Source organism: Petaurus breviceps, unplaced genomic scaffold (genome assembly GCF_028583685.1).
Source record: "Petaurus breviceps papuanus isolate PSGF00001 unplaced genomic scaffold, PetGlider_PUasm1.0 419, whole genome shotgun sequence".
NCBI lineage: Eukaryota > Metazoa > Chordata > Mammalia > Diprotodontia > Petauridae > Petaurus > Petaurus breviceps.
The window spans coordinates 7,233,281-7,260,419 of record NW_027186324.1 but is presented as its reverse complement, the minus strand read 5'-3'; the positions used below and the strand labels follow the sequence as shown (position 1 = coordinate 7,260,419).

The 27,139-nt window shown below is 39.9% G+C and overlaps 1 protein-coding gene across 5 annotated transcripts in view; it reads left to right on the top strand.

The window, feature by feature from the left end:
• ASB11 (ankyrin repeat and SOCS box containing 11) overlaps window positions 1–27,139 on the top strand; it is a 141,301-nt gene that overhangs the window by 95,641 nt on the left and 18,521 nt on the right. For 4 of the 5 annotated variants that reach the window (XM_069100670.1, XM_069100668.1, XM_069100666.1 and 1 more), the window contains 4 exons: window positions 10,226–10,305; window positions 23,107–23,214; window positions 24,096–24,246; window positions 26,737–26,871. In XM_069100670.1, coding sequence (XP_068956771.1) covers window positions 10,226–10,305; window positions 23,107–23,214; window positions 24,096–24,246; window positions 26,737–26,871 — 474 coding nt within the window. Of the gene's footprint in view, window positions 1–6,409; window positions 6,576–10,225; window positions 10,306–23,106; window positions 23,215–24,095; window positions 24,247–26,736; window positions 26,872–27,139 lie in introns of those variants that run through there. The other variant, XM_069100667.1, reaches the window with a different exon arrangement.

Sequence of the window (27,139 nt, the reverse complement as noted above, 5' to 3'; positions counted from 1 at the left end):
ATAGTATTGATCTAAAGAAACCAAGAATGGGTACTATATGCAGTGGCAAATTGCTAGAAGTCTTTCCAATAAAATGGGGTAAAGGAAGGATGTCTATTACCAAATTCTGGCCGTGTCAGTAAATCAAGAAAAAGAAATTTAACGAGTAAAAACAGGCAAAGAGGAAATAATAATAAAAATAACTTTTGTTATTGTTGTTGTAGATGATGTAGTAGCCTTGTTATGGAGCATTAGAAATTCATCTAAGGGGCAGTGAGGTGGTACAGTGAGTAGAGCACTGGCCCTGGAGTCAGGAGAACCTGAGTTCAAATCCAGCCTCAGACACTTAACACAAAAACTAGCCATGTGACTTTGGGCAAGTCACTTAACCCCAATTGCCCTCCAAAAAGAAAAAAAAAATCTAAAATTAAAACAATGACTTTGGCAGAGTAGCAAGATATAAAATAAATTCATGCATATCATTAGCCTTTCTGCATATTTACCAGCAAAACTGTACAAGAAGTTTCATTCGAAATAAGTATTAAATGTATTGTGTTCACTTACCAATACATACAGGGGAATCACATGATTTCAACTACAAAATACTTTTTACAGAAATAGACAGCCCTAAATATCTAAATGGACAATTTAGCCCTGCTAGTATAACAATAAAACTGATATCTAATATACTTTTATTGTCAAGTAGGAAAGTATGAAGGGACAGATTTAGAAAAATCTGAGTGTTGGATGAATTGATACAGAATGAAGTAAGCAAAATCAGGAGAAACATTTATACGGTGACCGCATCATAAGAGATGGCAGCTTTTACAGACTTAAGAATTCTGGTCAATGCAGTGACGGGTCAGAACTGCAGAGGATCAATAATGAGATGGGTTAACAAGGTGATAGAATAGAGGTGAAGAATGAGCTGTACATTGGGGACGGCTTTGCTTAACTGTTCATTAGTTAAAAGAGTGGGCTTTTAAAGATTGGTGGAGGGAGAGAATTTGGGGCAGGGGTAATGAAAGTTTTATTTTTTGAAAGGAGTGTCAGTGAGGCATTAAAAAGAGTACACAAGATTGAATATGAGGAGGTTCGCACAGAATAAAAGACAATTGGAACGACTTTGGAACTAAAGTGTGGCATGCATCACATCCTTAAAAAACTAAATGTAATACAGACTTGTCTTTTCATGTACAATCTTATTTATCTCTTCTTTGTAAATGGAAAACCTCTTATTGGCTGTCATTTTTCAAGTTCAAGCACCATTTCAAAGGCCAAAAAATGAAGTCATTCCCCGATTCATTGATATACTATTATTTATTCCTTCTTTCATTTCTGTCTTACAAAGTTAAAACTTTTGATGCATTGGTTTTGAGCTCTGAATTCTAAGTAGTTTCTATGTTATTGTCTTTATGGATTATTGTTGCTTTTTTATGCTGTGAGGCGCACGTAGAATTATAAATTCCCAGCTGAAGTGGTTTTGAAAAGAAATAGCCCCCTGTCCTTTAGTCCTCACTATGTGGGAGGAATTAGTAGACCAAGTCCACTGCTACAAAAACGTGGCTTAGAGTCTCTAGGCCATAATGGGAAAGGCAGTAGAAGTGAGGGACTGAATCTGGCGAATTGAAATGGAGGATCTCAGCCTAACACAGGGGAGCATAGGATCTCACTGAAGAACTAGTGAGATGGGAAATAGTGAGATGGGAAATGGGAAATGTCGTGATGTGGGAGCGGTTGGTGCCCTTCTTCCATGAGAAAACATTGGACCTCTGTGGACAATATCCTGACCTAGGAAAAGGGATGTGTTACCCTTTAGGGTCAGCTAGCACCCAGATGAGATGGCACAGCCACTGGGAAGGAGAGTGATCATGGGGCTCAGGGGTGCACATGGATGGACTGGGGGATTTGAGACACAGGGTAAGTTCTGTCCACTTTGTTGGGGTGTGTGGATGGAGCTTCTGCAGCAGGGAGGTCCCAAGATGAGCCCCATGTATACGCCTGTGAGTCACTGTGAGTCTGATGGGGGAGCTGGGGAGAAGAAAGAATACTGAGAAGATGCTTTCAGGTGGGTTCGGCTATTTTTGTCTTAGATACACAATTCCTTTTTGGAAAGGGTTGGAGTAAAAGTGGTCTGGGATAAGTGACCAACCTACTATTTTCTTGGGGAGGTCCCATAAAAATACTTATTGACCCACCCGTTTCTCTTTGAAATATACCCACAGACACAACTGAAATCCTGTCTGAAATATTGGAAGTTTTAACTTAGATAAGTTCCCTGAAAACTTAAAAAGGCATCCTTTGCAGTGTGGTGTAGAGGTTAAAAACCTCCAGTTTAAGAGTCATGGAAATGAAAGGCGAGAATACTGAAGCAGATTGCCTAATTAGGCGATCATTAGAACAGTATTTCTCTTTTCAGCTGAAGATTTCGATACTGGCCGATTTGCTGCTACTCTGCGTTGCCAAACACAAACTTGTTCAGCTGTGAAATGTTGCAAATATGTGGTGGGAAAATCAGTGCTTTTTGCAAGGCCTTGTTTTTTTTTTTTAATACTTTGATAAGTTCCCTATTTGTTAGTACTTTCCCCTTTTCCAATCCCTCCTCCACCCGCCCACCAGTAGAATGTAAGCTCATTGAGGGCAGGAGCTGTATAGTCCCATTTCATAAATCCTCATTGAGGTGATTTGATAGAAAGGGGCTCTATGAGAGCACAGGCTTTGGAGTCAGAAAGCTTTGTTCTAAATCCTTGCTTTCCTGCTGATTACTTTTGTGATATTAGGGAGTTTATTTCCCTCTCTTTAAAATGAAAGTTTAAGACTGAATTACTTCTAAGGTTTCTTCTGGTTTTAAATACTATAAGCCTATAAAATGATTCAAATAATAGGTACATATTATATCATGTTAAACATGTGTTTTGTGTGTGTGTGTGTGTGTGTATATATATATATACATATATATATATATAATCTCCATCACTGAGTGTATCTTTCACCCTCCCTGCTGAGGAAGCCATCTATTATAATAAAGAATTTTTTAAAAGAGAAAAAAAAACTATCATCACAGCAATACTAACCCCCCAAACCAGTCAATGTGATTCTGCAGTGATTCTGTAATTCATATCTGGAGTGCTGTGCTCACCATTACTACTTGATATGGACCGATGATAGCATTTGATAAATTCATCATGAGAGAATAATTAACACCCTTTAGAAACCACCTTCCCAGGAGGGTAAAGAAAACTTTGTTGTAATTAACCTTTTATTTAAAATTTATTCTGGTCAAAGTTTAGAAGCCTTTATGATACCCAGAACAAAACATTATGGGCATAGATAGAAATAAGAGAGATGGAGCCTGCTTTGATATAACTTAGCCTGGCTGGGGAGACCAGGAAACGCACATATAAAATGATGTTTTAGATTAGCATATTTGTGCAAAATTAATTTAATTTGAATATGTAAGTGCTGATAGGACACTGACTGAAGGAGTTATCAGGGAGGTAGAGATGAGGGACAACTTACTGAAGGTGATAAATTTTGAACTTTTCTTTTTTCCTCAAATTTTGTCTATTTTCTTTCTAAAAAAAAAATTCTTCCACTTAATAGTTATTTTATTTTTTCCAAGAATGTGCCAAGATAGTTTTCAACAATCACTTTTACAAGATGTTTAGTTCCAATTTTTTTCTTCCTCCCCCTCCCCCTCCCCCTAGGTGGCCCGCAATCTGATATAGGCTGTACATGAACAATCATATTAAACATATTTCCACATTAGTCATATTATGAAAGAAGAATCAGAACAAAAGGGAAAAACTGCAAGAGTGAAAGAACAAAAAAGAGAAAATAACGTGCTTTGGATTTGCCTTCAGACTCCACAGTTCTTTCTCTGCATGTGGACAGCATTTTCCATCATGAATTCCTTGGAAATGTCTTAGTTCATTGCATTGTTAAGAGCTAAGTCTATTGAAGTTGGCCATCACACAATGCTGTTGTTACTGTGTATAATTTTGTTCTTCCGGATGAATTTTGTTATTATTTTTTCTAGCTCTATAGAATGATTTTTGGTAGTTTGGTTGGCATGGCACTGAATAGGTAAATTAATTTTGGTAGAATTGTCGATTTTGTCTATTTTCAACGGACAATTATTTTATCTTCCATCCCACGGAATGGAAGGAGGATTTTGTTATCCTTTTTAGAGTTCAGTTTCTCAGGATCCATGACTATGGCAATGTCTGCTTTGTAGGTGCTGGATGATTACTCTCAGAATAGCCCCAAGGATTCCTGGAATCACAGTGACAGACAGTCCTACTGAGTCTGCACCGACGATAACATAATTGATATTTATAATGCTTGCTTAGAATGACAACCTTGCTAAAGTTAACTTGTGAGCTTAATGTTGGCAAAAATGCCTTCTTTGTCTGTCGCCCTACAAAGCAAGTGGGCAGATGCTCAGTGAGTGGGGAAAGCCCACAGGGGATCCATAGTGGAGATCTATGGGTAATGCATAGAGGAATGCATGTACCTGCCTTAAGCAGCCCCCATTGGAGCATGAGGAGATTTAGGGGAGTGGACAAGCTGTGCCTGTCTTGATCGACCACTTCGAGATGTGGGGGTAGTTGCCCCCCCTTCTCTCTGGCCCTTGGGAGAAGAGTGATTCGGGAATGCTGTGGGAGCTGGTACTTCCATTATGGGCAGCCTTTCTGAGAAGATTAGACTAGAATAAAGCTGATCATTAGCCCCCCCCCCCCCAAAGATGTCTGCCTGTCTGACCAGATCAAAGGTGAACCTGGTACAGGCTGGAGCCCAAAACTCCGATGCCTCTTGTGTGTTATCTGTGAAAAACCCTCCTACTGATGGAAAAAAAAGATTTAAAAAATCCTTTTGTAATAGAAAAATATAGTCAGGTAAATAAAAAGTCTAGTCCTGCATCTTGTAGCTACCACTTCTGTCAAGAGATGGGAAGAATGCTTCCTCATTGATCCCTTGAAGACGTGGCTGACCGCTGAAGTGACCAGAATTCTTGTCTTTTTTTGTCATCTGACAGTGTTGTTTCTATACAAATCGTTTGGCTGCATCTGTGTCTGTTCACTCATGCAAATCTTCCCAGTTTTCTTTGAAACCATCCTTGGAATTACTATTTCTTGCAGCACACTAGTTTCCCTTTGCACTCATGTACCATAATTTGTTCAGCAGTTCTCCAATTAAGCTGTTCCCCTACGTATCCAAGTTACACTGATTCTTACACCCCTTTTTGGGGGGTGGGGTCGAGGATGGGAGCTGAATCTAAATGAGAGACAGTGTGGTATGATTGAGACAGCACTGGTTTGGAGTCAAAAGATTAAACAGTCGATTAACATGCATTTACTTAGCGTCTACTCTGTGGCTATTTCTGTTGCTATATTTTTTTTTTTGGAGGGGGGAAGGCAAAACAATTGGGGTTAAGTGACTTGCCCAAGGTCCCATAGCTAGTGAGTGTCAAATATCTGAGGCCAGATTTGAACTCAGGTCCTCCTGACTTCAGGGTCAGTGCTCTATTTGCTGCCCCACCTAGCTGCCCCTACTATGACTATTTCTTTTTTGATGCACTTATTATCACAATATTAGTGAATGACCAACCATGACAGTCAGGATCAGCATGGTGAAAAGAGACACTTTTTTAATATTCCTAAATAGATGATGAAGTGAATAAAGCCCTAGGCTTAGAGTCAGGATGATTTGAATTCAAATCCAGCTTCAGACACTTACTAGTTTTGCTATCCTGGGCAAGTCACTTAGCCTCTGCCTGCCTTAGTTTCCTCATGTGTAAAATGGGGGGGTCAATAATAGCACCTATTTCCTAGTGTTGTTGTGAGGATTAAATGAGATCACATTTGTAAAGCACTTTGCAAACCCTAAAGCATTATAACATCTGTACATTGGCTATTACCATTATTACACTATGAAAAAATAATTTTAGCTAAGCAAGCAGAAGTTTTCTTGGTGAAACAATAGAGTATCATGGCCTAACAGTGGCACTGGGAACAGAGAATTCTCTCATTACCAGCTTTTCGATTTATTCTGAGAGAAGGTGGACCTCTATGCCACCTAATATGAATCCTTTTGGCTTGAAGTCTAATGGTGGGATGACTTGTTATGGGATCTTATTTTATATCTCAGTAGATTGTTAATAAGCAATATGAAGACCTGATGAAGACAATTAGGAACTCAGTCACATGCAGTCATGATTTAGGAGTGTTTGTATAGTGACAGTGAGATCTTGTTTCCTAGGCACAATTTATCTTTGTCCTTGAAATGTTGCATTCTAATTCAGAGTCATGGCATCCCAAGTGCTCTCATGTTCCCTCTGAAAAAGCGTGCAGTGATTTCCTAAGTCCAAATCTCACATCAGAGATAGGAGGGAGAGAGAGTTCCACGTCATCTGCATGGTGTGTCCAGAACGGGACTAGGAAGGGCAGAGAAGGGCTGTAAGGAGGGATGTTGCCAGAGCCCCAGGCACGGTGTTGTGAAGACCATCTCAGAAGGAATGGGGATGGGGATGGCCTTGCAAGAGGCTGACCCCAATGCCTGGTGTGCTGTCACATCAAGCTCTCGCTGCAGCACAGGTCAGTCTTTTCTGTGTGCACAGTCTATGCTCAGATGGTTTTATAGGGAGCCATAAGGCCTCCCACTCACTGTTTGCCCCCTCTGACATTGGAGGCAGGGAGATGTTTGTCATCTAGGAAGCTGGAAATGTCTGCCCTAAAGGTTCCAGGAAGATAGAAGACAGGGGAGAGTCCGGGGAAGGGGCAGAGCAAGAAGGGAGTGGGCTCTGGGGAGGCGGATGAGGAGCTCCCCAAGCTGCTTTTGTGTGATGGCCCTTCTGGCAGTCTGGGCAAGTCACTTAACCTCTGTATGTGTCTGTCTCCTCATCTGTAAAACGGGGGCAATGATAGCCCCTATCTCCCAACCCATGAAATAGGTTCTCAGACTAGTGTTTTAAGATGCACGCAATGGAATTCATAGAATTCCAAATATTGAAATGCATTTACCAAAGTATTTTTTTAAATAAGCTCACAAACCTCAAGTGAAGAGAATTGAACGTGCTTGCAATTCAGGACTGAAATCACTTAGCTCTCTGGGGTTTGTCTTGTGTATTTGAGTGGTTTTATCTAAGAAGGACTTGGGGAATGATGCAGCTGTGTTTGTTGGTAGCAGTTGACTTGGACACAGAAAGGATTGGGGCAGGGAGAAAATTCATCCTTATATGCTTGGCTACGCACCACGGCTGTTTTCAAAATGTATTTTCAAAAGCCTTCAGTGTTTCCTCTAAATTTGGAGGAATACTTCTTTAAGTTGTCTTGGCACAGACCCTCACTACCAATCTTCCTGAATGATTAGATAAAGCTTCTCAATGTTTTCTCTTCTCCATTTACTCTATCCTCCACCCCAGTGTAACCCTGAGTTCAGATGTGGCCTCAGACACTTACTAGCAGTGTGACCTTGGCTAAGTTACTTAACTCTGCTTACCTCAGTTTCCTCATCTGTAAAATGAGCTAGAGAAGGAAATAACAAATGACTCCAAGTATCTTTGCTAAGAAAACTTCATGGACAGTATGATCCCTGGGGTCATGAAAAATTGGACATTATTGAACAATATGTGTATGTGTATGTGCATATACATACACAAATATATATTATATATACACATTTGAATAGTGTAGCACCAATGCGATATTCACAGTGCCAACATCGACCTTAAATAGGGAAGATCTTCGAATTCCCATGACCATTAAGAATAGGCATCTCTTCCTACAGTCAGGAACTGAGTTCTTCCTTGCCTCAGATACTCACTGAATGTGTGACCCTGGGCAAGTCACTTAACCTCCGTTGGCCTCAGGTTCCTCATCTGGAAAATGGGAATGATAATTATAACACCTACCTCACAGGGTTGTTGTGGTTATCAACATGAGATAAGAGTTGTAAAAAGCATTTAGTGCAGTGCTTGGCCCATTGCAGATGCTATGTAAATACATATTTCTTTCCCTGCTTATTTTTTTTAAGCAGTTGGGGTTAAGTGACTTGCTCAAGGTTACATGGCCAGGTGTTTCTGGGTGGGTGCTAAGTATTCGATCCCAGGTCATCCCGACTCTGGGGCCGGTGCTCTTACTCGCTCTGCTCCCTGGCCGCCCCTTCCCTACGTATTTTTAAAGACAGAGCTGTGAAGAAGGTAAGAGTGGTAACTGTCATCTGAAAGATTTAGGTTCCAGTCATGTTTGTGATTCTAGCTGTAACAACCTCTGGCAAGTCACAGTCTCTCTGAGCCCTGAGATTTAGCTTAAGTTGTGAATCTGATAATAAAAACCACATATTGAATGGGGCTTAATTCCCTCCTTCCCTCCTCCCCTGGGAAGGAGTCACGTTTCACATCCTTATTTTATCAAGCGGTTCTGGGATAAGGCTTCATTCAAGTACCAAGGGTTGCAACGTGTTTTTTTGGATTGCTGGGGCCTGTCACTGCATCTGGTCAAGGCACGTCTGGTCAGATTGAGGGAGGGTTCACAGCTGACGTGGGGGAATGAAGAGAACCCCAGGGGTGCCAGAGTTCATTCTGCTGAGGCTTAGCTCCCAGCACTTTATGTAATTAAGCCAGTCATCAGCACTATTAATATAAAAGCTCTGTTTGCTGGCACTGAATTAGGTTGACAGTCCCTGCCAGGAAATGGGACTCCTCAAACACCATTTGGTGTACTGATGATTTTTATCAGGACCTGTAGCCCTCACTTAACTAATTAGATTAGGCAGGGTAACCTTTTTATGCCCATTACCCCTTACTCCCACCCCCCATCTTTATTTTGATCTTTAGCTGGAATACTGGTAAGGTTCCTAGCAGGTACGTTGCAAAGCCCTGGATGGTGAGCCCCTGGGAGCAGACGAGTGTCCAGTCTGCCTAAGGATGGAGGAAAACAAGCAAGGGTCAGAAAGGGAGCAGGCTGACACTTTGATCCGCAGTAGGATCGGTCCCCTGAGTGGACACTGCATTTCTAGAGTGGGTGACATAGGGGGACCCAGTTTCCAAATATGTCTCTAAGATACACACATGTACCCATGAAATCACATACACGTATATACCATATATACATGTATCCATGACACATACGTCACACACGCATAGACATATACTTCACTAACATGAAGTTAGTGAATAATACATGTACATGAAGTACATGTATTAAACCGTGTATTGATTTCTGTTTCTATCTGGATATATATTTGCACCTCTCTCTATAGGTATATCTCTATTTGCTTATCTATATATAGCATATGGCATATATGTATGTGTATCTGTATATGTGTAGAGCTGGTGTCTCAGGTGCCTGGAGTCAGGGATGTGTGACCTTGGGCAAGTCTCAGAGCCTGGCTTGCCTCAGTTTCCTCATCTATAAAATGAACTGGATAAAGAAATGGCAAACGACTCCAGTATCTTTGGCAAGAAGACCTCAGATGGGGTCACTGAGAGGCAGTTAGACAACAACAACTCCTCTCAGTGTAGTGTGTGTGTGTGTGTGTGTGTGTGTGTGAGATGCACATGTGTGTGTGGCCGTGGGGTTTTCTCGGCAGACACACTGGAGCTGTTGGCCGTTTCCTTCTCCAGTGAATCGCCTTTTGTCACAAGTCTCCATCATAGCCTGTCTTGGGTCGCCCTCCACAGCACAGCTCATCCTTTCATTGAGCCACTCCAGCTCCTTGTCACTAGGAGTGACCCAGGAGTTTAGAGATATACATATATGTGGGTGTGCATGCACACACATGTATACATATATTACATACATATACATATGTATGTATCTCTATATTTCTAGATGTGGAGAAAATGGGGGGAGAGAGAGAAATTTGTGTCAAACATCTAAGGATATTGGGTTTTGAAATGAAAGTTCTTCAAAGGCCATCTAGTCCAAACCCCTTCATTTTACAGAGAAAATAGAGGCCCAGAGAGGTCAAAGAATTAACTTAAGTCACACAGATCATCAGTGATGCCTATGAAATTTGAACTCAGGTCCTCTGACTCCAAAGCGATCGAGCATTTATACCGGAAAACACATTGAGGCAAGCAAGTTAGCTATTTGTTAAGGGTGTTCTTTATGCTTTTTCTAGGACTTTGAACCAAAAAGGCTTTCATGTATCAGGGGATTATGATATGCCTTAGATCCCTAGGCGCTATCAAACTCAAACGTGGCCTATGATGTCATTAAACATTTCCTCCATCTTTATACAGATTTTGTGTCTGATTGGTCTCCCATGCATGATGCTGCTGTTAACGGACGTCTCCTTTCTCTAAGGATGCTCATCAGTCAGGTAGCTTTTAAACTAATATTACTAAATTCATGTCTTACTAAGGTTAAAATTAATTTGTAATATCAATAGCTACTGGTTATTAATATGATGGACATAATTACTGTATGTTAATTGATATAATTAATATAAATAAGGAGTATAGTTGTCAGTTTTGGGCCCTCACACAGAGGTCACATTTTGATGTTTCCTACAGTATGGGAGTGCTAGCATTAAAGATGATTAAAGGAAGAGTTTTGCCTGAGACTTGGAGGGAGCCAAGGCTTCCTGAGGTAGAGGAGAGGAGATGAAGAGAGAGATTTCCAGGCCTGGGGGACAGCCAGTGAGGATGCAGGGAACCATACTGAAGAAGAGGTGAGGGGGGAGGGCATTCCAGGCGTGTCCGGGAGATGGAATGCTGTGAGTGCGTAAAGGAGACAAGGCCAGTCTGGTTGGAAGGCAGAGTGTGGGAGGGGGAGGCTGGAAAGATAGGTGGGGCCAGGGGCTTTAACGTCAAACTGAGGAGTTCCTGTTTGTAGCTCAAAGCAATAAGGAGCCACTGGAGTTCACTGACATGTTCAGATCCATGCTTAAGAAAATCCCTTTCACAGCAGTGGGAAGAATGAACTGAAGTGTGGGGAGACCAGTTAGGTAGGCCGTTGAATAATTTGAGTGAGACACGATAAAGGTCCGAACTAAAGATCATTGATTGAGAACTGGAAATGATGTCAGAGGCTCATTTTATACCCATTTTACAGATGAAGAAACTGAGGCCCAGAGATCCAAAATAACTTGCCCAAGGCCATACAAGTAATATGAATCAGAATTTGAATCCAGCTCCTCAGACAATAGAGTCATATGGCTACTAAGTATCTGTAGCAGATCACCATTTTATATACCTTGTTGTGTAGTCTCTTTGGAAAATATTAATCCACTTTGAATTTTTATAAGATGAATCATATTTCTCCTTGACTTACATTATAATTCCAGATATTTGGATCAGGAGACATTTGGATATGGGAGTAAAAAAATTCAGATGTTACTCTTATGGAGGGGAAAAAATAAGCCCTATTTCATATGTGGTCTTGTCAGTGAAGTCGAGACTTATCTACAAACTAGTGGGTGTTCTGTCTTCAGCTGACAGGATAGAAAAATATATTCATTCGCACTTCACTGATTTTGAATTTGGGATAACTCAGAGAATGGTTAATGAAACCAGTTAAAATTTTTGTCCAAAACCCCGATTTATACGTTCTGTTCTTCTGATAAAGAGAAAACTGATAAAGACAACTACAAATCAGTTTCATTAATTTGAACTTCAGTAAATGACTGTAAGAAGCACAAAAAAATAATGGGCAAAATATTAATTGAGTTAACTAAAAGTCATCATTCCTGCAATCAGATTTCAGTATAAGGAAAATAATTAACATAATGTCATTAAGAAAAATTTGAAAAGTCATGTGATTACCTCCCTAGACTATTGACAAAAAATCAATTTATGATAAAAATGTTAAGGAGAGTACATGTAGAGGATTTTTTTTAATACAATAAAAGGCATCTATCTGAAATGAAGAGTGTATATTATAGGCAACAAAGAGGAATTAAAAGCCGAACCACTAAAACCAAGTTCAGAACGATGGTGCCCATTTTCACCACTTCCATTTAACATTACTTTGTTGTTCAGTCGAGTCTGACTCTTTGTGATCCCATTTGGGGTTTTCTTGGCAAAGATGCTGGAGTGGTTTGTCATTTCCTTCTCCAGTTCATTTTACAGATGAGGAAACTGAGGCAAACAGGGTGAAGTGATTTGCCCAGGGTCATACAGCTAATATGTGATTTGAACTCAAGAAGATAGTCTTCCTGACTCCAGGTCCAAAACTCTTTATACTGTGCCATGTAGCTACCCTTGACATCACTTTAGGAAAGTATTACATTAGAAAATTGCAGTAAGCCATGGCAAGGAATTATTAACACTGGAAATGAAGAGAGCACAGCATCATTATTTGTAGATGACTAGATTGTATATCCAGAAAAAATTGTATTGAGAAAATAAAATGAACAATGTCGAAGGCTATAAAATAAGCTTATGCAATCACTTATGTCCTTGTGTACTACTGATAAAAAACAAAATGTGTATTTAAGGCATAAATCTTATTTACGAAAACAAAATTAGGGAATTGATTACCTGAATTACTCAAGTGGCATTTACAAAGATAACTAGGAAACATTATTGACAGAAATAAAAGAACTGAATAATTAGAAAGAGAGCCAATTTCCATGGATGGGTTGGATTAACAAAAAAAGGTATTTGCTAAATTAATTTATAGATTTAATAGAACACCCATAAACATACCAAAGGGCTTATTATTTCATTTAGTATATAGAAGATAACCTTATAGCTCAATATTCTTATTCAATTACAAAAATGTCATTTTTTCTACCTGCTCAGTAGTCTACAGAACATATCAACTAATCCTCAGATGATTTCTATAAAAACCTTAGCAATAACAAAAAAATGAGAACAAGGTGAAAATAGCGACAATAAATAATAATAATGACATTTATATTGTCCTTTAACATTTGAAAGGCACTTTTGAACATATCACATTGGATTACATAATCACACTTGACCTGTACTTGCAAAAAATCGTAAGATTTATTGTCATTTCAGATTAGGAAACTGGGTCGGAGAAATTGTCACATGCTGATGGTCAGAGAAGTATTTAATGTCAGAGGCATAATTTGCATTCAGGTCTCTCTGATTCCGAATCCAGCACTTTCCACCATAATGTAGGGTTTTGGGGGTGGGGGTGGGGGAAGTTCACTCTCTGAAATAATGAATTAGATACAAATATGCAAACTAAGACAACTCGAGGTTTCAATTACAAAATTGACAAATATCCACAAAAATGAGAAAATCTGGCTCGTTGCTGATGATATTACAAATTGGTGAGAACTGTTCTTTGGGATAATTCTCTTAGGCTGTATTTCCCATGGTGGGATTATCAAGTCAAAAGGCACATTAGGAGAGCAATGCAAATAACCACATCCTTTGACCCAGTAATCTCACGATGGGGAATGTGTCCTAAGAGAACTATCACTAATAAATAAGAACCATCTGTACAAGTTATTTATAGTGATATTATCTGTAAAAACATTCAAATGTCTGACTGTAGGAAAGACTTACAGAAGACAAGTTGTGGTATATCTGTGTAATGGTATGGTAGAAGGAGATTTAAAAGACAGATATGATATATATATATATATACACACACATCTATATGTATATATAATTATTATAGAATAGTAGCAAAAAGGAAAGGTGTCAACCTATATAGAATTGCCTGCCTTCTCAATGAAGGTGGGTGGGGAGGGAGGAAGGATGAGAATTTGGAACTCAAAGTTTTAAAAACGAATGTTAAAAATTGTTTTTACATGTAATTGGGAAATAAGATACACACAAGATACATAGAAATCTCTCTTGCCCTACAGGAAAATAGAAGGGGAAGGGGGCAAGAGAGGGGGGAGGTGACAGGAGGGAGGGCAGATTGGGGGAAGGGGTAATTAGAAGCAAAACACTTTTGAGGAGGGACAGGGTGAAAGGAGAGAGAAAATAGAATTAAATGGAGGTAAAGGGAATAGGATGGAGGGAAATATAATTAGGAATAGTAACTGTGGAAAAAAATGTGAAGCAAGCATCTCTGATAAAGGCCTCATTTCTCTAACATGTGGAGAATTGTGTCAAATTTATAAAAATAAGAGCCATTCTCCAATGATCAAGAGATATAATCAGTTTTCAGATGAAATAATTAAAGCTATCTATAGTCATATGAAAATATATTGTAACATTATTAATTGGAGAAATCCAAGTTAAAACAGTAATGAGGTGGCACCTCCTACCTATTAGATGAGATAGATAATAGGACAGACAAGGTAAATGACAAATGTTGGATGGGATGCGGAAAAATGAGCCTTTAACTCCTGTTGTGGGAGTTGTGAATTGATTAAACCATTCCCTAGAGCAATTTGGAGCTATACCCAAAGGGCTATAAAGCCATGCATACCCTTTGACCTAGCAATACCACTGGTAGGGCTACATCCCCAGAGATAAAAAACAGAAAGGAAAAAGACCTGTGTGTATGAAAATATTTGTAGCAGTTCTTTTCTAGGGGTAAAGAATTGGAAATTGAGGGGAGGCCCTTCACTCGGGGCATGGCTGAACAAGCTGTGGTATGTAATGGTGATGGGATATTATTGCACTATAAGAAGCAATGAGTGGGATGCTCTCAGAAAAGCCTGGAAAGACTTGCATGGGGTGATGCAGAGTGAAGGTTACTGGGTACAAAGTAGCAGCCATAGTGCAGGATGATCAGCTGTGAATGACTTAGCTCTTCTCAGCAACACAACCATCCAAGACAACTCTCAAGGACTTGGGATGAAACATGCTCTCCATCCCCAGAGGAAGAACTGATGATGTCTGAATACAGATTGGAGCAGCTTTGCTTCCCTTCATTTTATTTTTCTTGAGTTTTATTTTGTCTGTGTTTTCTTTCACAACATCACTACTCTGGATATGTTTTGCATGACTACACATATATAACCTACAAGAATTGCTTGCCTTCTCAGTGGAGGGTGAGGGGCAGGGGGAGTGGGAGGTGGGAGTGGGGAGGGAGGAAAGAAGAGAATTTGGAACTCAAAGTTTTAAAAACAAATGTTAAAAATTGTTGCTTACATGTAACTGGGGAAAAATTAAATACTAAATAAGTTTTTAAAAAAAAGAAATGGTGTCTTATATGCCTTATGATTTATGAATTTAGAAAGGAAGGACCTTTAAAGGCAATCTAGTCCAAATCCTTCATTTTGCAAGGGAGAAAACTGAGTCTCAGAAAGGCATATAGCAAGGGGAACATCTGAGACTTGAACCCAGGTCCTTTTGCACTTAAGGTTTTTTGAGGTATTGTCCTTGTCCCTTTTAGCAACCTTATTCCCTCTCATGACTTCAGCTACTATGTGCATGACTCCCATATATTTATATCTAACTCTGACTTCTGTTCTCCAGACTCAAGCAATAAATCAATGAGCCTTTATTTATTTATTTTTTAAAGTTAATTTATTTTTCATTTTCAACATTTACTTTCATGTTTTAAATTTTCTCCCTCTCCCTCCTTTTCTCCCTCCCCAAGACGCCATGCAATTTTGTACATTTCTTTTAAACATATTTTTACATTAGTCATGTTGTATAGACGGATTAGAACGAGAGGATCTATGAAAAAGAAAAAAAAACAAAACTAACAAAAAAAAGAAAGTAGTCTGCTTCACTCTGCATTCCGACTCCATAGTTCTTTCTCCGGATGTGGATGGCATTTTCCATCATGAGTGCTTTGGAGTTGTTTTAGGTCCTGGCATTGCTGAGAAGGGCTTAGTCTATCAAAGTCAGTCATTGCCACTGTGGTTGTTACTGTGTACAGTTTTCTCCTGACTCTGCTCCCCTCGCTCAGCCTCAGTTCGTAGACATCTTTTCAGGTTTTTCTGAAGTCCACCTCTTTGTCATTTCTTATAGCACAATAGTATTCATTACGTTCATATACCACATCTTATTCAGCCATTCCCCAGTTGATGGGCATCCCCTCAATTTCCAGTTCTTGGCCACCACAAAAAGAGCTGCTATAAATATGTTTGTACCTGTGGATCCTTTTTTCCTGTTTTTATGATCTCTGGGATATAGCCCTAGAAGTGGTATTGTTGGGTCAAAGGGTATGCACATTTTTTTTTTAAGCAATTGGGGTTAAGTAACTTGCTCAAGGTTACACAGCCAGTTATTTTGTGTGGGTGCCAAGTATCTGAGGCCAGAACCAATCCCAGCTCTCCTGACACTGGGGCTCTTATTCACTACTTGCCACCTGGCCGCCCCCAGGGTATGCACATTTTTATAGCCCCTTGGGAATAGGTCCAAATTGCTCTCCAGAATGATTGGATCAGCTCACAGCTCCACCAGCAATGAATCAGTGTTCCAACTTTTCCACATCTTCTCCAGCATTTACCATTTTTCCTTTTTGTCATGTTAGCCAATCTGATATGTGTGAGGTGTTACCTCAGAGTTGTTTTGATTTGTATCTCTCTAGTCATTAGTGATTTAAAATTTTTTCCTATTACTACAGATAACTTTAATTTCTTCCTCTGAAAACAGCCTGTTCATATCTTTTGACTATTTATCAATTGGGGAATGATTTGTATTCTTGTAAATTTGACTCAGTTCTCTGAACGTTTTAGAAATGAGGCTTTTATCAGTGATACTAGTTATAAAAATTCTTTCCCAGTTTTCTGTTTCCCACCTAATCTTGGTTGCATTGGCTTTGTTTGTGCAAAATTTTTCAATTTAATGTAATAAAAAATATCCATTTTACATTTCATAATGTTCTCTATCTTTTGTTTGGTCACAAATTCCTTCATTCTCCATAAACTATTCCTTGCTCCCCTAATCTGTTTATAGTATCAGCCTTTTTATCTAAATCGTTTACCCATTTGGACTTTATTTTGGTATATGGCATCAGATGTTGATCTGTGCCCAGTTTCTGCCATACTATTTTCCATTTTTCCTAGCACTTTTTGTCAAATAGTGACTTCTTATCCCAGAAGCTGGAGTCTGTGTGTTTATCAAACAGGGGATTGCTATAATCATGGACCACCATGCCCTGTGTACCTAACCTGTTCCACTGCTCTACCCCTCTCTTTCTTAGCCAGTACCAAGTACTTTTGATGATTGTTGCTTTATAACAGAATTCAAGATCTGTTATGACCAGGCCACCTTCCCTAGCACTTCTTTTCATTAATTCCCTTGATATTCTGAACCTTTTGTTCTTCCAGATGAATTTTAATATTTTTTTTTCTAGCTCTGTAAAATAATTTTTTGGTAGTCGGTATTTATTGAGAGCTTACTACGTGCCAGGCACTTTGCCAAATTTCCAGCTACACAAAGAACACATTCACATAGATATCCTACCATTGTCTCAAACTCAGAATGTTTAAAACTGTTTTGAAAAGTTTAAAACTTTCCCCCTTTGTACATGTAATTTATCTTTATTTTTCCTGAGACTATCAGGGGAAATGCTTCCACAAAGATCAATATTAAAAGGACTCTTTTGATAGTGAAAAAACCTAAAACCAAAAACTTTCTCCCTAAATCTGTGTCTCCTTCTACCTTCACTACTTTATCCAGTCTCCCATGTTTGAGATCTCTTATATCCCTAATTTCTCATCTTTAGTTCTCAGATCCTGTTGATTAGCAACATCTTTCATCTATCTGCCTCCGCCCCCTGCCCCCACCCAGTTCCATTTCTATTGGCCTAGTAAGCTAGTAAAAGCTAGTAAATGTCATATATAAGACTTGAACCTAGTTCTCTAGGCTCCCAGCTACACTGTGATAGAAGAGATCACACACCCTGCAAATAAGGGATGGACATTCAATGACATCAGGTGGAAGTCGTTCTTTCTTTCTTTTTCTTCCTTTCTCCCTTCCTTTCTCCCTTTGTGCCTTCCTTTTCTTCCCTTTCTACTTCCTCCCTCCCTCTCTTCCTTCCACCTTTATACCACCACCATGTAATCCTTCTTATGTGTATCACCATATAACTCTCTTGCTAAATAGTCTTCTCTGTTCTGTTACCTGCCCATCGAAGTTCAAACTCCTTTGCCTAGCATTCAGAGACTTTCACAATCTGGTGCTGCCCCACGCTTTCTGCCTCGGTTCATGTAATTCCCCTCTACACACTCCGTTCTCTAAGCATGCTGAACTGCTCTGCATCAGCCAATCATTAAACATTTATAAAGCACCTGCTATGTGTCAAGTACTGTGCTAACGGCTAAGGAAAAAATGAGCAAAAGTCAGTCCTTGTCCTCTGTACTTTATTGCCTTTACTCTGGATGTTTTATACTTCCTCTCTTCATCTGCTGAATTCTTCCTTGTACAATTCAAATGTCACCTCCTCCATGCAGACTTTCCTGATTTCCTCCTCCTCCAGCTCCCTGCCTTATTTAAACAGCTGTAGCAGTGCATTACACACATTGAGCATTTAATAAATGGGCCTCTAGGTGGTGCCATGCATAGAGTGCTGGGCCTGGAGTCAGGAAAACCTGAATTCAATGTTGACCTCAGATACTTATTAGCTGTGTGACCTTGGGCAAGTCACTTCACCCTGTTTGCCTCAGCTTCATTTGTCAAATGAGCTGGGGAAGGAAATGGCAAACCTCTCCAGTTTCTTTGCCAAGAAAACCCCGAATGGGGTCATGGAGAGTCAGACACATCTGAAATGACTGAATGACAATAAAACGTTGAAATGCTTTGAACATAATAGATATTACCAAAAATATTTGTTGAATTTAAACAATTTTAACTAGAAGCATGTAAATTATTTTAGATTAGAGGCCCATGGACTTAAAAGAAATGTTATATCTACACACACACACACACACACACACACACACATACACACATTCAATATGACTGGTTCCCTTTGTTGTCTCCTATATTTTATTTTATGGACTTAAAACCATTCTTCTGAGAAGGGGTCCATAGGCTTCACCAGACTGGCTACTGAAGAGGTTCATGAAACAAAAAGTAGTTAAGAATCATTGTTTTAGAGCAAGCTACTGACATAAAGGAACTAGCAGAAACAAATCGGTTCCTTCACCATTATTAGCTTTACCTCAGGTCGGGGTCAAAACAAAGTTTATTGGCAATTTGTCCTTCATATTCAGACTGGCTTGGCCCTGGGTTACTGAACCTTTAACTTCTCTCTCTAACCCTGATCAATATTCCTTGCTCAGGCTATCCAAGTTAATTATAGGGAAGGTTTAGTTTGTCTTTTCAACCACTCTCTTCTCAGAATTCTGGCTTCCTTCCTCTGCGCCTAGTCAAGCAGCAAGGATGTGGTGTCTTGTCACGGAGCTTGTAAAATCCTCTCCATCCTCCCTCTTTTTTCCCCCCCCTTTAGAACGGAATATTTATCTCTGCTATTAACTTTTTAATTTTTCCTTCACCATTTTCACTTCTTTGCAGATGACTGAGAGGCATCTCGGTGTGAGGAACTGCTGGGTTAATTCTTGACTCTGACACGTATTGTCTGTGTGACCTTGGAGTGGTCACTTTCAGTGTCCCCTGGCAGCTCTCTAAGCTTATAAGTTGTAAAATAATTCATGATTTTCCTCACCAGAAGCTCCATCACTAAATAATATTCCATCGATGGAGAAAATGTCCTCATTGGAGAAGGTAAAGAGTGCTTTGCTGTTGTTTCAGTTGTGACTTACTCTTTGTGATTTGCCAGTTCCTTCTCCAGCTCATTTTACAGATGAGGAAACTGAGGCAAACAGGGTCAAGTGTGGATCACACAGGTGAGTGTCGGAGGTCGCATTTGAACTCAGGTCCTGACTCCAGGCCCAGCCATCTATGCCCTATGGCGTCAGCTAGCTGTCCCTGCTTGAGACTGCATGAGTAGTAAGGATCAGAAATGGGATTTGAGCCCAGCTCCCCTAAATACAGAAGTCAATACTTTTTTTCCCCAAAAGAATTTGCCAAACTTTTGTCCCTTTGAAAAGCATATGCTCTATTAGGAGGTGTGCATTGCAGTACAAGCTATTTGAAGAATATAGTAAGGGCTATAGCAAAATGCCATGGAGTGGTCCAGTGATCCTATCTTTCTGGAGGCATCTGGAAAGGACTCCTGAAGAGACCAGCATTTGACCAGTACCTGGAAGATGGACAGGGCGTTGTTTGGTGAATGCAGAATGTAGAAGGGGAGGACATTCCAAGCAGAATGTTGAATTGGAGCAAATCTATAAACAAATTCATCACAATTTAATTCATTTTGGGAAAAGCTATGAGTTAAAGGAACCCCAGGGTGAGTCTTTTTGTAACATCATAATTTGTTTTTAACTTTGAATTTTCATAAACTATGCACTATATAAAGCACATCTGTGGGGTTTTTTTTTCCTTGGGAAAAAATAGCCAGTCATGGCAGAAGTAGTAAGTCTAATAAATCAGGGGAGCCAATAAATAATTCTTGCTCAGGAACATTCTTCCTTATTCTTAAAATCTGCTTCATCAAGGAGAAACCAAAGAGTTATAATCGTGCTGCAAATGTCTGCGGCATAGCAGAGAAATTTAGAAAGTAGCTGATAGGATATCCTGTGGAGGCCTATGGCGTGCCATCCAAGAACAAAAGGCCATGCTAACGATTTAGGTTAAGGTCAGTTGGTCAGTCAGCCTTTAATGGATGCTCATTTTGTACCGGAGAGATAAAGTTTTTAAGGAAAGGGGAAGACACAGTCCCTGCCCTCATCACACTGTGAACTACAGACAGAGGTATAATGTCAGGCAATGGGTTTTTCCTAGACTCTTTGTGCAGTGTCACCCTTTAAAGGTCATGGATTTGAGCCCCTTTTGGATCCTCCACCTTGTTTATGTCCAGAATACCAGGTACCTCCATCTGGGTAGTTTTCCAACCAGAAATGGGAAACAGAGAATGCATGATTACTTTGGATTGACTCTTGTAAGTGCTCACAAAAATGAAAAAGACGAGGGCTTGTGCCAAATACATTATCTCAGGTTTATTGAAATGGACATGAAAAGTATTTTTTTCTGGCAAGAAAGATCAAGATATTAGAGTCATTAATCAGAGAAACTATGTGACTAAAGTTGCCTTAAGAATATGTCTAAAGATTGAATCTGCTTTTCCTCTTGTACCACCTGTGATGTGAGGGCTTGCTAAGGCCTTTTCAAGGCTGCTCATTCACCTGTGGTGTCCCCCCCGGAGCTTAACTCTCTCCTGTGGCTCTACGAAGCTGTAACGTCTACAGGAGTCACATGTGCCAGTAAATGGACTAGACCAGGTTGAGGTTGACCAGCAGGCCTTGACACCACAGGTGAGTTAGGGGGTGCCTACCCCAAGCACGTGAAGACTTCCTGGTGGAATGGGCAGATGAAAACAACTTGTTCCAACAGCCATGAGGGCAGCTGAAGCAGGGGCTGTTTAGTACTTAGAGCTTGGCCAGACACTGAAGATGCCAAGGTCATCCACAGCATTCCGGGCCATCCTGACTTCTGTCCTGCCCCAGGACTTTGATGACTCTGGACGAAAGAGTGAGGCCGACTTTTGTGCAGCTCTGCCTGACTTAAATCCAGCTCGTCGGTGATGTCATAGGTCCTCTTCCGAAGGATGAACAACTCTCAAAGGGCCATCCATAAGGAAAAACACAAACACGCCAAAAAACCCCCAAAACCAGAAACATGTTTTGCAAGCCTGCTGATAATTCTGTCAAAGGTTCTCAGTCCAGGGCCAGCAGCTTTGACATTTTTCTGTTTTTCTTGGAGAATGAAGCACTCATAGCTCTGAAGTTCTTAGCACTGCACAGAAAAGGAGTAGATGGGGCCATTTCACTGTTTCAGGATTGTAGGATCACAGACTTAGAGCTGGACAAGACTTTAGATTGGCTGTAGCTAGAGGGTGCAGTGATTGGAGCACCAAGCCTTGAGTCAGGAAGATTCATCCTCCTGAGTTCAAATCTGACCTCAGACACTTACTAGCTGTGGGACTCTGGGCAAGTCACTTCATGCTATTTGCCTCAGTTTACTCATCTGTAAAAGGAGCTGGAGAAGGAAATGGCAAACTGCTCTAGTATATTTGCCAAGAAAACCCCCAATGGAGTCATAAAGAGTCTAACCTGACTTCATAATAAAGACCAAGACTTTAGAGGTCAAGGAGCCCATTATACCATAATTTTCCGTAACCTGTACAGCATTGAAATAATTGATCAACAAACATTAATTTAAGCACCTACTGTCTTCAGAGTCAGTTCCTAGTGCCCAGGATACAAATACAAAAAATCCTGACTTTCAATGAGCTTATAGACTAACAGGGGATTACTGTCATATTTAAGTGCTATGTAAATTTCAGTTATTATAATTTAAAAATTTGAGATAATAACCTGGAATTTGACAGGGTAAGACAACGTGGATGGAGAAAGGGTGGTACAGACTGACTGCATAGATTTCAAAAAGGAAATGTCATTGAAGGATAGAATTAGAGAAAGGATCTGTTAACCTTAAAGATTTACATGAGCTAATGTCTTTGGTCTCTGGGACAGAAAACTCAAAGACTGTGTTAAAGCTTGAACTGTTGAATAATTTGAACAACTGAATAATTTATTTATTATTTCTCTCACCTAATTTTTTCTCTACTAATAGATAATATTCTTACCCTTATGTCAGAGAAAGACAATAAGGAGGATTTGGCCATTTAGAAATGGAGGAAAGTTGGGGGAAAGTATATTTTTCTGAAATATAGCAAAAAAAAAAACCCTGAGAGACTTCTTTCTCCTTTATATCTACATTTTATAGTGGGTCAGTGTCCTGATATAGATCTTCCCTCAAGAGATGCCAGTCACAAACCATTCATGCCTGTTCACCCTTTACAATTCTTTTACATAGCTTCCTATAAATTCATCTGTCATGCTGGGGGCCAAAACCTTAATGCTAAGAATCTCCACATATACACCCTAAAAAGATAATTTTCTGAATAAATAGAATTGTACACAATACATTTTTATGTTCCTCAACCAACAAAATGCTTTAGATTTCTAAGGGGTGCTAAAATAAATATTTGTTATAATTTCTTTTTTGTCTTTTTTTAATTTCAAAAAATGTGCATTTCTACTCTGGAGCACCCCCATATTACTTCTAGGAAGGTACCCTTGCAAGGTAACTTGCAAGATAACCAGCTGGTATTGTAGGTTGGTTTCTCTTCCCTTACACTTTGCCTGTTCTCATTGCACAAGGGATATGGTGTAAACCTTATTACAGCGGATCGAGTGACCCCGCTTCATGAAGCTTGCCTGGGGGGCCATTCGACTTGTGCCGGTGTTCTGCTGAAGCATGGGGCTCAGGTCAGTTTCATTCATGTCTCACCTTAGAAACTGGGATGGAAAAAAAACCAAACCCTAACTTGTTAATTCCTCCACAATATTTTTAAGTGCTTTGTTTACACTGATTTTTAAATGCTAACAATGATCTTCTGTAGAAGATTATGTCAGTCAAATTTTTTTAAGCCTTAGAAAAAACGAAAACCCTGAATTCCAAACTAATGGGTATTATTTATGACATTTATGTTTTCAGTTCAGAATGACATAGATTTGGAAGAGCTCTCAGAAATCATCCATTTCTATCTTCCTCACTTTGCTGAATTCAATCTGGCATGCAGGGGGGCTTTGTATTAGGACAGGGCACCTCAAGCATGTAAAAATGAGAAATTGCTGTCCCCTGAAACAGCCTCCAACCTTACCACACTCACAGAAATTGACCCTGATTTTCTATCATCATTTCCTTTGGTGCCAACAGGGAATATATGCCAAACAGTTCCCATTTTCTGTGTGTTTCTTACTTCTCATCCAGTTTTTTAGAAGGGGAAGAGAATCTTGTAAAGGCATTAAGGCATAGATGGGCGATAAATGAGGACATAACAAGGAAGACAGAGGTTAACAGTCCTCTGGCTTTAGGAGAGGGAAGGGCCACCGGATATTATCTGATATCTGCACTTGGGAAGTTCTTCTCAAAGAACGTGCCTTCTTTTTGTCCCTACCTTCATATCAAGTGCCCAGTTTCTTCTCTAACTGTTTTGCTTCCCTTTTAGTATTGGTTATATTTCCAAAATGAAAAAAAAATTTAAAAATTGAAGACAGTTTGGTCCCAGGCCACTGGGAATTTATTTAAAAACTGCACTGCCGATTATTTGCCTTCCACAAATAGGTTGATCTTTTTTCTTCTTCAGGTGGATGGAGTTACCGTTGATTGGCACACGCCTCTGTACAATGCCTGTGTTAGTGGAAGCCAGGACTGTGTGAACCTACTGTTGCAACATGGAGCAAGTCCCCATGCTGTGTGTGATCTTGCATCTCCCATCCACGAAGCTGCCAAAAGAGGTATATTTGCAGCTTGGTGGTACAGTGGGCCTGGAGTCAGGAAGACACTTCTTTCTGAGTTCAAATCTGGCCTGAGAGACTTACTAGCTGTGTGACCCTGGGCAAGTCACTTAACCCTGTTTGCCTCAGTTTCCTGTAAAATGAACTAGAAAAGGAAATGGCAAACCATTCCAGGATCTTTGCCTAGAAAACTCCAAAAGAGGTTACGGGGAGTAACCATCAAATGACGTCTCTCTAATTGCACCATTAGCAGTTCTCAGCTCGTCCCTTTTTCCTTTCCTCTATCCCAGATTCCATGAGGGTGGAGACTGTCTTCTGGGATTTTGTCTTTGTATCCATAGCACCTGTTTTGTAACGGGGGCTTAATTCTTCTTGAGCCAGTGATTTATCACCTTGCACTTGAAAGAAAACAAGGTAGCTGAGGGATGTTTCAAAGTCTTTATAAAGATTCCTGTCCCAAATAAATCGAATGTGAAAACAAAAAAAGTTTATAGGTTCCTGTAAGACAGATCAGCACACCCCCAGAAGGGCTGCTAGCAGGAAGACAGCTTCAGAGGGGTCAATAATCTTTGTTGTCTTCTAGTCTCTTCAACTCCTACAGCATTCCTTAATCACCCTTCCCTCCCGCACCAGCAACAAGAGGCGGGGCTACTATCCCTACATCTCAGTCGAGATAGACACAGTTTGTGCACTTCCCTAAATCCATTCAGGCCTTTACGGGGGTCGGTGGAGGTAAGCACAGATTCCCCCAAACCTTGATAGGGGCTGACCAAGGCACGCACAGGATTCCAGCTTGTGCATTCAACCACTCACTGACCAGTGCCCATCTGCTTTATGGGGCAACAGACGCGGAAGGCATATTGCCAGCAATAGCCTCACGACTTTACATCACTCATCCCTGTATCTCACTGCGAAGTCCTAGAGGGTGTTTATATTATTGATCATTATATAATGCTGCACAAGAGGGGTGGAGGTGTTTTCAACCGTAATTGTGAGAACTCACATCTAACACCTGGGGACCAGAAATTGTTATGACTATGGATCCTGGGAAACTAAACTCTAAGAAAGAATAACAAAAATCCACCCTACACTCACTAAAATCCACTTTACTTACAATCTTATTGTTTACAGTTATTAAAAAGAATGAAAAACCTATTGTCTCAGAATCAGTGCCCTTTGTTAAAGCAAGGTTGGTCAATTTCTATCTGGAAAATATAATTTCCGCAACTGCAAGGGCTGTACACAAAGAAGGCTAATTCTTTTTTCTATTCCATGAATCCCTAGCTTTCATGCTTAGCTCTGGGGGATTACCGAAAATTCTTTATTTCCTGCTGAATCAAAAGCAAAGAGGTTTATTAAGAGAAAAGCTGGTTCTGTCTTATATTCAGTGGACCAATCCTAGGGTAAAGACTTATGGGGACTTAAAAAAAGAGAGCCCATTTTTAAAATCTGAAGTTTTGGACTTAAAGACCAGCCAGTTCAGTTCAGTCTGGCCATGTTTGCCTTACCCTGACTCCCTGATCATTATGTGCCTCTTTTCCGCCTCAGTTTTATATGTGAACTCTGGAGGCACCTGAAAGCTCAATCTGGGCAAGGTTCAACCTTTTTGTTTTTGTCTGTCTCTTTGACTGTCTTTCAAAGTGCCCTGTAGTGAGTCTATAAATGAGTTTACATCTTTGCCCCCACAGCCACAAGGGTTGCCTGATTTCCTCCCCAACTGAATTTTGTTTCTATTTTAGAACTTATTAAATCAAGAATAAAAGAAAAAATGAAGGCAGTTTTGTCTCAGTCCACTGGAAGATTTTTTTGGTTTTTGTTTTCAAAATTAGCCCTGCTAATTAATTGCCCCTCTATCAAAGCCTTCCTGAAAAGCCTTAGCATGATATGGAGTTCACCTGAGGTTCATGAGGGCTCTGCAAGCTGAGCGGGGTGGAGGGGGAGGGAGGGGATGTTTGACAGGTGCTTCCAAGCTGGAAAGTCTTCAAATGTAGCCTGGCAATGGACTGACTGAGTTTCTGTCTTTGAGGAGCAGCCTAGTTGAGTTCAAAGAAACCCCTCACCAAAGGGTTGATCACCAGATGGTAAAAGTCTTGGCCACAGCACTCATGAAAGGGACAGAGGGGATGTTGAAAGAAAAGGTCTTAATCTTAAAAGCATTCAAATTTTCTGTTTGAACTTGTTCACTCTCTGCTCAATAGCTGACTTAGGTTCCAGCTTTATTGATAAGCCATCTCCAGAACTCAAGGTCTGGAAAGAGGAAAACCATTGTCTTTAAATAAGATGCATATACTATGTCTTGAGCCACCAGAGTACAATGACCCTGGAGGAGAGAGTGAGGCTGACTTTGCACAGTCCTGCCTCACTTAAATCCAAATCACTTAGGAATGAAGACATCACCTTCCTGATGTCATCGGTCCTCTTCCAGAAAGAGGGACAAACAGCAACAATCAACAGCAATGATACTATTAACTTTTTGTCTTTGGCCCATAGGTCACCTGGGGTGTATGGAATCCCTCGTAACTCATGGAGCAAATATCAATGAAAATATCAGACACCTTGGCACTCCACTTTATGTGGCTTGTGAAAACCAGCAGATAGCCTGTGCCAAGAGGCTACTTGAATCAGGTAAAAAAAAAGTGAAATAAAATAAAATAATTTATCTTTTATTGTTTAGACAAAATTTAAATTCGAAGTAAAAAGAAATAATTCTATAATTTATAAATATATAGACATTTTATAATATCTATATTTTAATAATATAATATTTCTAAAAATATATAATACTATTTTCCAACCTTTTTTGTTCTGGTTACAGTCTTTCCCATGAGATTTCATTCCCTTTTTCCTTTCCCCAAATATATGCATAAGCCCCAAATTTCTTGCAAAACTGCTA